Source organism: Eptesicus fuscus, chromosome 9 (genome assembly GCF_027574615.1).
Source record: "Eptesicus fuscus isolate TK198812 chromosome 9, DD_ASM_mEF_20220401, whole genome shotgun sequence".
NCBI classification, from domain to species: Eukaryota; Metazoa; Chordata; class Mammalia; order Chiroptera; family Vespertilionidae; genus Eptesicus; species Eptesicus fuscus.
In genome coordinates, this window is record NC_072481.1 from 22,790,048 (window position 1) to 22,802,233 (window position 12,186).

At 40.5% G+C, this 12,186-nt stretch overlaps 1 protein-coding gene across 3 annotated transcripts in view; it reads left to right on the forward strand.

The window, feature by feature from the left end:
- The first annotated feature begins 279 nt into the window (after positions 1-279).
- AGO4 (argonaute RISC component 4) overlaps positions 280-12,186 on the forward strand; it is a 34,959-nt gene continuing 23,052 nt past the window's right edge. For 2 of the 3 annotated variants that reach the window (XM_054720596.1, XM_054720598.1), the window contains exons 1-7: positions 280-504; positions 5,476-5,641; positions 7,701-7,821; positions 9,017-9,198; positions 9,363-9,499; positions 9,597-9,731; positions 10,380-10,467. In XM_054720596.1, coding sequence (XP_054576571.1) covers positions 486-504; positions 5,476-5,641; positions 7,701-7,821; positions 9,017-9,198; positions 9,363-9,499; positions 9,597-9,731; positions 10,380-10,467 — 848 coding nt within the window. In that variant the 5' untranslated portion in view covers positions 280-485. Of the gene's footprint in view, positions 505-5,475; positions 5,642-7,700; positions 7,822-9,016; positions 9,199-9,362; positions 9,500-9,596; positions 9,732-10,379; positions 10,468-12,186 lie in introns of those variants that run through there. The other variant, XM_054720597.1, reaches the window with a different exon arrangement.

Here is a 12,186-nt window from a genome sequence, read left to right on the forward strand (position 1 = left end):
CCTGGGCAGGCAGGGCAGTGCGGGCGGGCGCGCGCGCACACACACACGACACGTCCTGGGGCACTGCCCCCTCCGGCGCGCACGCCCGGTCCCAACCACGCCCCCTGCCCCCACGCAGGGCTCGGTGGACCCGGCCCCCCGGGCCGCGCACGCCCCCTCTGCGAGCCGGGACCCCGGACGGCGCGCGCCCTGCGCCCCGTCCCCACCCGCCGGGCGCGCGCGCAGGCTCCCGCGCCCGCTCCAGCTGGCGGCGGCGGCGGCGGCGGGGATTGTTTTTGTTGTCGCTGAGGCCGGAAGAGCCGCGGGAGCCGGGTCCCTGTCTCCGGGCCAGGCGCCGCCGCCGCCCCCCGCCCAGCGCCCGCGTCCCCGCGGCGCCCCTCCTCAGCGCCAATATTCCGGAGATCAAACGCTACGCGGCGGCGGCGGCGGCGGGGCCCGGAGCGGGAGGCGCCGGGGACCGGGGCGAGGCGGCCCCCGCCGCCGCCATGGAGGCGCTGGGACCAGGTGAGCGCGCCCAGGCCGGGCCGGCATAGGGCCCGGGACGGACGAGTGGGCGGGCGGGACCGTCGCTCTCGGTCGCCCCCGTCGGCTCGCGCGTCCTCAGGCCCCGGGGAACGGGACCCGTGCCCCTTTGCACAAGGCGGAGGGAGCTGACCCGGGCCTCCGGGCGCGGGGACCGCGCCCCAGCTTGGAGAGATGAGCCCGATCTCTGAGGTCTAAGGGCGGGAGGCCCAGAAAGGTGACCCGCGCCCCAGGTAGAGGGGAGACCTGACCCAACCTCAGGGAGGTGGTTGAGATGAGGCCAGTTTGGGCCTCCGAAGGGACGATCTATGCCTGGTACGCTGCGAAGGCTTGGCCTGGACTGGACCTCGAAGGTCTCCCACCTCCTACCAGGGGTATTGTTGATTGGGGGCTGCAGTCCTATTTTTCTTTGCACCGGCATAGGTCCAGAGCCTTAGATAAGGAATACCCCTTGCCCCGAAGGCCAAGGGGCAAAGTGCTCACCCTTTCTTGAAGTGCCTGAAGTCTCGGGGAATAAGGTCCTATGCCTCTACCTGTCAGCCTGTGTGATAGTCCCAGAGTGACAGGCGAGTTAGCAGCCAGCCGCCCCAGCACGGGCTTTGATGCCCTGAATTCTCTTCTTACTGGGTTCTGAGTGGTTACGAGGATCAAATGAAGGAGAAAGTGCTTTGGAAACTGTCATTTCCTATCATTGTGAATAGGTTTTGGCTCTCTCTCCCAACTCTGCCCTAATCTGAGGAAGCTTTCCAGGATGTAACAAGTGGCCTACAGACTGCAGCCTGGTGCTCCCACCTCCAACCCCAACAGGTTTCTGATACTTCGGCTAAGAAGGGCAGGGTTTAGGGGCTGTGATAGAATTAACTTTAACATCCAACTTTGTCTACATAGTGGACTTAGTTATAGAGCTTTTCATTTTTTCTTTGGTGCATAGAATATTCACTTTACCGTTTGAGTTTGGAAACTTTGTAGGCTTTTTTCCCCCCTTAGAACTTGTTCACATCACTGAATGACTTAATTTTACCTTAATTTGCTGCTTAAACTATTTTTTTAAAAAAGGCTTTATAATAAAATTTCATATGCCTTTTAAAAATAAATTGCTTTTGTAACATTAATATTATTTGGTAAACCTCGTGTGAGTGTTATGCAGGGTTACTTCACCTATAGCCTCTGGCTAAAGGCATGACCAAGTCTTCAGGAACGTAACAGACTTCTGTTCAAATCCAATCTAGTAATTTAATAGTTGTATAACCTTGGGCAAATTACTTAATTCCTTTGAACTTTCATTTCCTCGTCAATAAAATGAAGTAATGATAATTATGTGCTGCCAGATTGTTGTGAGACTGAAATGAGATAATGTATGCGAGAAGTCTTATCGTAGAGACCAATGCATTTGAGATACTTACAAATGTTCTGCCCTCCCTCCCCTGCTAGTAACTCATAATTGAAGCAACTGTTGCATTTATGAGCTGGTATTGAAAGAGACTATGTAATTGTGTGTACAAACTGAATTTCATGGAAAAGATCAACCTGTTGGTGTTAGGAGCGTCCCAGGGATTTTTTGTTTGTTTGTTTGATTTTAGCTTTCGCAGATTTGAGGACTTATCAGTAAGTTCACCCAGGATTATGGAAAATTAATTCTCACTAACCACATTTATAAGATGTTAATGAATAAGCCAAAATGTCACGTAGATCTTTTCTGTTGACTGGAATATTTTCTTGACTGTCCTCTAGCAAGCTCCTTTTTTGGTGTCACAGTATCTTGGAAACCAAATTAATAACAAGAAGCTGCACGCCAAGCATAGAATCAGAGCAAAGGGAGTTGATAGTCTTGTGGGACATTTTGCCCAGGTTGCTTTAGAACCTAGAGAAGCTTTCCTGCTTCTTTGTTAAAGCAAGCCGATCTAGAGCTTCGTGCCCTCCTCACTTCAGTAATCATTGGCGCATACTTAGTTTTGCTCTGCTCTGCCCTCACCCCATTTTGGTTTCTGGCAATAATAACTTGGAAATATATTTAATTAGAATACCATTTATTTTGATTAAAGTAGTGATAACTTATTGTTACAGTGCTTCACAGTTTGGAAAGTACTTTCACAGCTGTTAGCTCATTTGATCCTCTGTGAGGTAGGCAAGGCAGGCATTATCCCCATTTGACAGATGAGAAAAGAGGTGCAGAGAGCTTAATTGACTACCAGGTCTCAAGGCTGAGTGGTGAAATGATGATGAGTCTGGGTCATCTGCCCTCCTTTTCATTTAAGGCTAACTTTATTCAGTCTCTGTTGTCATATTTGTTTCCTTTTTGGAAGATGTAATTTTCAGACTTGTCACCAAATGTTTGGGATGCCCCAAATATAAAGCCCAGGGACCTTTGAGCACTGTAATATTTATGCAGATACAATTTACTAACTAGGTACAATCTACCAACTTATATTTATTGAGTACTTAACCATTATTATGAGACACTGTGTTAAGCCTCTGATATATGTTATCTCACGGGATTCTCACAATAACCTTAAGAGATAGATGCTATAATTACCACATAGTCCCCATTTTATAGATAAGAAAACTGAGGCACAGAGGCCCAAGGTCATGCAGGTAGGGAGTGATAAACAGAATTGAAACCCAGGCAGTTTGGTGCCAGAGCTTTAGCCACTGTGCTTTTTCTTTATACGCAGTTTGCTGACCTCAAAGAAACCAGCTTTTGGAGTGGAAAATTTTAGAATATAGTTTTTCTAAATGAATCTTCTAAACTTATTAAAAGAAATGATCACTCACCTTCGGACTTTTCTTTCTTGCCAAAGAAAAGAAACATGCTATTTGCTTTTCTCCACTTCTTAATCCCTTTTCTTTCACGTCCTCTGCCTCTGTCCCTTTGGTATTAAGTAGTTTAGAGAGGCAGAGATACCATTGGGGAAGAAAAAGCGCTGGACCTGGATTCTAGTCACAATTTAAAATCAAAGTCAGATGTCATTTGACCCGAATGCTATCATCAAGCTGGATTTCATCCTACTTTATGATACAATGATTGCTTAAGTGTATGTTGGAATATGCATGGCTGACTTTACCTGTATGATTTGATTCCGTGCGCCTGTCACCTCTGATATTATTTATTCATTACCTCATTACCTCTTACCTTGTTTGTAAATATCTTATCACACCCAGAGTAGATCCCCTTGTACACCAGAGGTGGAACTCGATTCTAAGCAATAATAATATTTTTAGGATAAATTATGTTTTAATGAAAAATAATTGTCAGTTCTTGGGTTTTAGGAATGACTGGGTTTCTGTTTAGTTTCTGTTTGGGACTGCTACAAGTGATCAGTTCAACATTTATTGAATTTCTACAATGTACTGGTCATTGAATTAGGTCTTGAGGAGATAACAATGAACTGGAGGTCCACGTCTTCTAAGTTTACAGTCTAGTGGAGGAGACCGAGTCATTTAGCAGGTTGTTTCTATGTACTTGTTCTAAGTGCTCCCTTATACAGAGCGTCTTGGGAACAAAGAGGATGCATCCTCCAGTCTGGGAGATACTGAAGGCTTTCCAAGGAGGTTACACCTGGCCTGGGTTTTGAAAGATGAGTAGAATTTAGGGGATGAATGAATAATGAATTTAATATGTGAAAATATTTCAGTACTTGAAGAATTAGTATATGGTGATCTGTCAACACAGATTTCATTAAAGTGTTCCTAAGTGATGTTGGACCACACAGCTTCTTGCATCCAAGTTTTCTTTCCTCAGTGAATTGTCTTTGTTCTTGGCGAAATGCCATTGCAATAAAAGAACCTGTTGTAACTTTCCATTGTAATCATAGCTCACTTTACTGAACACCTATAGCAGGAAAGATGTATATTTTTTAGGCCAGTGTCCACTTGACATTATCATAAAAGAGAAATAAGGCTTTTTGTAGACAAATATTTCCCAGATTGTGTTTTCCCAAATCTACATGTCAATAGCACCCCCCGCCCCAAGGGTGACAATTAAAAATATCTCCAGACATTTGCCAAATGTTTCCTGGGGGACAAAATCTCCCCTGGGTAGAGAACTACTGGTCTAGACTGTGAGTTCTTTTTTTTAAAATTTCTTTTTTTTAAATATATTTTTTTATTGATTTCAGAGAGGAAGGGAGAAGGAGAGAGAGATAGAAACATCAATGATGAGAATCATTGACTGGCTGCCTCCTGCACACCCCCCACCGGGGATCGAGCCCGCAACCCAGGCATGTGCCCTTGGCCGAAATCGAACCCGGGACCCCTCAGTCCGCAGGCCGACGCTCTATCCACTGAGCCAAGCAGGCCAGGGCTAGACTGTGAGTTCTTGAAAGCAGAGGCTGTCTTTTTCCTGAGTCCACAGTGCAGGTTAGACATCTAATCATGAATCAATGTTTGCTAAATAAATAAATATACTAGACCTTATGATCAGGAAATATCAGATTGCACAGATTCTAAAAATATCAGGTTATAAACAGGAAAATTTAGCATTATTGGTATTGTTTCACTATCTAAATTAGTAAGTAAATTGATAAACATAGCTGCTGTTTAACCTCCACCTGTCCATACAATTTACCATAATGTAGGCTAATTTGTGGAAGATTAGTGGATCATCTCCAGCCCAAACATGATGATGGTACCCAGAAAAATGCATATAATTGTGTGAGCCTATCTATAGATCTACTAAAGCTCATAAAAGGTTTTCTACGGTAGCTGACATCTGAGAGGAGTTCATCATACTATCTCATTTTTTGTTCCTCATATTCAGAATAATGGCAGCATGGTAAAATATTAGAAATCTAGAGAACCTTAGGTCAAAAGACACCCTAATCTCTTTACATCATATTATGTTTCATAAATAATAAGACCTTGTTAATCGTAGCTATAATCATCATCATCATATCATGAAGGGAATAGTATCCTTCAGGACCAAGTAGCACATTGAATGTCTTTCAATCTCTTCAGGACCTCCAACCAGCCTGTTCCAGCCACCTCGTCGTCCTGGCCTTGGAACTGTTGGAAAACCAATTCGACTGTTAGCCAATCATTTTCAGGTTCAGATTCCTAAAATAGATGTGTATCACTATGATGTGGATATTAAACCAGAAAAACGGCCTCGTAGAGTCAACAGGTAAGGATTAGAAAGACTAGACTTCTATACCAATGCATATAACTTACTTATTATGTATCGTACTGTTCTCTAATTCTTTCAGCATGCAGGCTTTGTTTTTCTCTAAGATAAGTTCCTTTGCTGTCTCATACTTTGTTATCCTCCACAGATTCTAGCAGAGTGCTGGATGCATCATTGTTCAGTCAGTAAATACTTATTGAAGGAAGAAGAGAGGTCACTCTTTCATTGTCCAAGGGTAGCAGAAATTTATAAAAGTAGGTGAAGACATTAGTGTCTATGGGAAATAGAACTACCTGGAAGTTCAAATTTTATTATTAAGTGTTGGTAATGGACATGAGAAAAATATGTGTAAAGACAGATGGATCATCTTGGAGTATTGAACAAAGTAAGCTGAGAGAGAAGTTCGGTTTAATTCCAGCATTACCCAAGAGGGGTCTGGATAAGGTGATTTAAGTATTGTGGATTTAAGTATTTACCAAGTGTGAAGTCATAGTCCTGTAGCAGATATTCTTACGGAGTATTGAGAACACCCACTTTCCTTTTCTCTGTTTCCATACTTTGATATTCAAACAGTCATTAATATTAAGATTCTTGCTTCTCTAAGAATGCTCTTCCTATCACTAACATTGGTAAGATACAGCACCCAACTTTTCATTGATTCTAGCATTCCAAAATCTCACAGGCTCCTTCTTAAACTGCATACTGCATTTATTTCAGGGCCTGGATACAGTGTGATCTGGCATATATGCATGAACACTTAAGTAAAGTTATGCATGCTTGATTGAGAGAAAGGCTTTCATTCTAAAAGGGAAGAAAATACATTGGTAGGAATGAAGATATTTCACAACATTCCCTTCTCTACACTGCTTGAGAGCACTTTGGAATAAAACAAGACAGTCTGCAGAATTATAAATAGACAGCATTAGTCAAAGGGGTTGACTTATTCCTTTGAGAATGATGCATCTTAGATTTATTGATCCTCAGGTTTCTGAATTTCTGCCCACTTTCTTTTCCAAAACCAGTACTTGAATAAGGACATATATTTGAAACAAACTTATCATCCTATATAATAAAAGGCTAATATGCAAATTGTCCCCTTGACTGGGAGTTCGACCAGGGGGTGGGGCCAGCCAACTGCCCAAGGCCCCTCCACCCAGCTGGCCCCGCCCCCAATTGGACCCCACCCCCACCCTGATCAGACCGCCCACAGCCCCTCCTCCCAGCTAACCTGCTGATTGGCCCAATTGGGGCAGGTGGGGTAGACCAGCCGGACACCACCTGTGCACGAACTCATGCACCAGGCCTCTAGTTCAATTATGAACTTGCTATACTTAGATACCTAAGAGAGGTTATTCTTTCTTATAAGGCTATGTTTATCATAGGGGAGGAATTTAGAAAGCAGGAGTGTGAGAAGATGCCATCAATTTTATCTCTTTCCTTTTATTCCTCCCTTTTGTTATCTTGGAGTTCCTTGTGTTTCCTTGTTGCCGTTAAATATATATATATACCTTATTTTCCGGCATGTAAGACGACTGGGCGTATAAGATGACCCCCAACTTTTCCAGTTAAAATATAGAGTTTGGGATATACCCGCCTTATAAGATGACACCCTGTGTATAAGACGACCCCCGACTTTTGAGAAGATTTTCCTGGGTTAAAAAGTCATCTTATATGCCAGAAAATACGGTATATATATATATATTTTATTGACTTCAGAGAGGAAAGGAGAAGGAGAGAGAGATAGAAACATCAATGACGAGAGAGAATCATCAGTTGCCTGCCTCCTGCCCACCCCTGGGTATTGAGCCTGCAACCCAGGCATGTGCCCCAACCTGGAATCTAGCCGTGACCTCCTGGTTCTTAGGTCGACACTCAAGAACTGAGCCATGCCAGCTGGGCCTATTAGCTATTTTTTTAATTAGTTGAATCCGTGGTCACTTTAACGCTTATGTTTTCTAAGGGCTTTTGAACCGAATTTAGATGATTAAGGTATGATGATAGTTTCCTTACCATTTACCATTTTTCAAAGCTAACCTCCACTATCTCCATTACCGTTAAGGGAGGTAGTAGATACAATGGTGCGGCACTTCAAGATGCAAATATTTGGTGATCGGCAGCCTGGCTATGATGGCAAAAGAAACATGTACACAGCACATCCACTGCCAATTGGACGGGATAGGGTAAGTGTTAACAGCAAGAAATATTTACTAACCTTACTATGTAGTAGTAATTACATAGGACAAAAATGTTTCCTTTTCTAATAACAATTCAATTCTTAGTTGTTTCTCATAGTGATGATAGGTCTTTCTGTCCATATTGTCTTGTCCCTTAGTTAATCGATAATTGAATGAGATGAGCATTAGAATTTAAGTTGATGGCACCATCTTTACACATATTCCAGATTTCTCACATTGTTAAAAGTTCTACCTGAATCTGAACAATGGAGTTTTCATAAATTGTAGCATGTTGTATAGCACCCACTTATGAAAGTATTCATAATACCACAGTAACTTTTTAAAACATTTATTTTTAAAATTAGAAAAGCAATATGCAACTGTATACACATTATAAACTTATTTAGACAACCTAGAAATGCTATGGTTTCCTGACTCTCCACCTGTCCTTAATCCCATTTTCCTTTTCAGAGGAAACTAATAGCTTGGTATGTATCCTTTCAGATGTTTTTATGTGCATTAGCTATTTATGCATTTATTTATGTACATTCTTATTTATTTGCATATTGTTCTGATATATTTTTTCATTTAACAATAGGCCTAGGAAATCTTTCCATTTCTGCACATTTAAATCTACCTTACTATTTTTTTATTAAAATTTTTTTATTGTGGTGAAGTGTACATAATATAAAATTTACTATTTTAACCATTTTTACGTGTACAATTCTGTGGCATTACTAGTAAGTATATTCACATTGTTGTGCAATCATGACCACTATCCATCTTTAGAATTTTTTCATCATCCCAAACTGAAACTCTGTACCCATTAAACAATAACTCCCCATTTCCTCCTCCTCCAGTCCCTAGTAACCACTATTTTACTTCCTGTCTCTATGAATTTGACTATTCTAGGTACACTTCATCTAAGTGGAATCACACAATATTTGTCATTTTGTGTCTGGCTTATTTCATTTAGCATAATGTTTTTGAGGGTCATACATTTTGTAGCATCTACCTTATTTTTAAACTATTGCATCATATTTAGTATTAAAATATTCCCCTGTTGATGGACATGTAGTTTGTTTCCAATGTTTTGCAATTACAGAAGTGTAAAATGTCTTTATGCATATACTATATTGAATACTTCTGGGATCTTTCTCTCAGCCTTTGTAAATATGCACGTGCATGTATTTTTCCTTAGGTTGATATGGAAGTGACCCTTCCAGGTGAGGGTAAAGACCAAACCTTTAAAGTGTCTGTTCAGTGGGTGTCAGTTGTGAGCCTTCAGATGCTTTTAGAAGCTTTAGCTGGGCACTTGAATGAAGTCCCAGATGACTCAGTACAAGCACTTGATGTTATTACAAGACACCTCCCCTCCATGAGGTTAGTACCTTAGTTTGAATTCTTTGCCACAGATAATCAGACCTTTTTCTGATAGTTTGCATTAGAGCTATTGAATGTTTTCTGTATAAGTCATAGCTTAAACTTGGTTTCAATTTACAAAGACAAGTTCTTATTGTGAAACATGCAAACTCTTATTTCTTCAGGTACACTCCAGTGGGCCGTTCCTTTTTCTCACCTCCGGAAGGTTACTACCACCCTCTGGGAGGGGGCAGGGAGGTTTGGTTTGGCTTTCATCAGTCTGTGAGACCTGCCATGTGGAATATGATGCTCAATATTGATGGTAGGATGGAACTGTCTTTACCCTTTAGTCTTTTGGCTGGTTTTCTTAATCCTGTCCCTTTCCCTGAAGCTAAGTATCCTTCCTCTCTGTTTGTTAGTATCTGCAACTGCTTTCTACCGGGCTCAGCCTATCATTGAGTTCATGTGTGAGGTTTTAGACATTCAGAATATCAACGAACAGACCAAACCTCTAACAGACTCCCAGCGTGTCAAGTTTACCAAAGAAATCAGAGGTAGGTATTTGCATTAGCATAGTCTTGGAGAGGCCGTTCAGCCTGGTGCAAGGAGCATGGTCTTGGAGTCAGACTAACCTGGGCTTCCATCCCATCCCAGAAAGTTCTATCACTGGGACCTTGGGCTAGTTACTTAACCACTGTGAGCCTTAGATTAATCATCTCTAAGGTAATATAACTTGTAAGATCATTGTGAGAATTAAATGCAAATAGATGTATAAGCTTCTGGCACAATACCTGGCACAGATCAGACATTTACTAACTGTTACCCTTACTCACTTAAAAACCTCCATTTTAATAAACTAACACAAGTTTATTTATTTTCCTTTTGGAATTTCTTTTCTTCTTGTTTGTTATTAGCTGTCTTCTCTCACTAGAATATAAGCTTCATTAACACCAGATCATAATTGATGCTTAGTAATTATGTATTGAAGTAATAAATTACAGTGGTTACAAATCTTAAGTCATCTGGGTTCTAATATTTTCTGCTTAGCTGAGGCTTTTTGCCTATACTTGATGAAAGTGTTCTTGCATCCTTGCAATGTATGTCCTGTACAATAATGGCATGCCTTTCTGAAGACATTTGAATCTGTTTTTATCACTGTGATTTTATTAATACTGATGTTTTAACTTTTTTTTCAACTTCAGGTCTTAAAGTTGAGGTGACTCACTGTGGACAGATGAAGCGAAAATATCGAGTTTGTAATGTGACCAGACGGCCAGCCAGTCATCAAACGTATGTTAATATATATAACTAGAGGCCCGGTGCATGAAATTTGTGCACGGGGGCAGGGGGGAGTCCCTCAGCCTAGCCTGCACCCTCTCCAATCAGGGATCCCTCTTGCAATCTGGGACCGCTGGCTCCTAACCGCTTGCCTGCCTGCCTGCCTGATCACCTGCTGGTCTAGTGACCCCCCAACTGCCCCCCTGCCGGCCTGGCTGCCCCCTAACTGTCCGAAAGGAAGTTGGACGTCTGGAAAATGTCTGGTCACCCAGTCTAATTAGCATATTACCCTTTTATTAGTGTAGATGATAACATTACATTTTTGGTAACAGAGGAAGCTACTATAATCATTTGAGGAATTGGTATCTCATATTGTGATTTTTCAAAATCACCAAGATCTTCATGTTTAAACACCAAAGGTTTAAAAAGTGTTTTTAAATTTTTTGATATATATTTCCTGCCTTTAATTCATTTCACCTTTAAACAGATTATGCTAAGCTAAGCATAGATCAACTTTTACATAATGATGCAGAATATCATCGTTATAAGCATCATTTATTATACTGTTGTAATTCTCAATGCATGGCCCAAAGGTTCTATTAAGGCCGTAAGTCATAGTTGAAACTTGTTTTCAGTTGACAAAGTTGTGTGGGTTTTTCTCCCTCCTTTTGTACCTAGCTGTCACTTCCTCCAGCTGTCAGTGTATGTGGCATGCCTGCAGCAGCACACTCATTTTCACTTTCCCAATCTTATTTTTCTAATCATTCAATTTCTAACTCATTGCAAACTATGTCTTATGAGAAAACATATATCAAAGTGCTTTTTATATCACCATATATATAAGTTTTATTCTTGTAATCTATATCACTACACTCATATCTGACATAAACATAAATGTTGTCTCTTTTAAGTAAACAACATGAACCTAAATATATAAACTTAAAAATAAATAGATAAACTTTACATTATTTTGGTTACTCAGAATCCTTTTAAAATTTTTAAATGTTTTTGTGTATATTCTTCTCTGACTTTGTTTTAGATCCATGGTTCTCGATTTGTAAACTTTAGTGCACATCAAAACTACCTGGAGGCCTTTGGTCTAGATAAAGTTTTTGGGTGACCTCTGTTAAAGGGGGTATGTTAATTCAGTCTGATTTGAATAACTTCTTCAGTATGAACTAATGTACATGTGACATGAATTTCTTAAGAGTTGTAAAGTGATATTTCAGTATTCTTCATAATATATCATTGACCTCATTCTCAAAAAAGTTAACAAAATCTTATGAAATTACTATTAAGAATTTTAGCATGTGTTTCAAGAGGAACTGTGTCTTTTTCATTGTTTAATTACTTTACATAACCCTGTAAGAATAATTATTCTTACAAAACTATATAATTTTTGCATTAAAATTAAAAGCACATAGATTTATTTTTAAAACTTTTTTTCAAGGGAATAAACTTTTAATTTTGTTTATATTATTACTTGGACTTTAGAATCTGCAAAAGGCCACCAGTGTTTAGTACAACATATTCTTACAGTATAGACTGTGAACCTTTAACAATAATTAAAATGTCATTGTAGCAAGTAATGTTTTCTTTCTGCATTTTGCAATATCAAATAAGATTTACCTCTAAACTGTTTCAAACATGGCTTTATTTTCCATAAGTGAACTGATTTTAATCCAGAAATGTAAACATCCTTGGATCTACCTGGGGCTTAACAAGTAATGG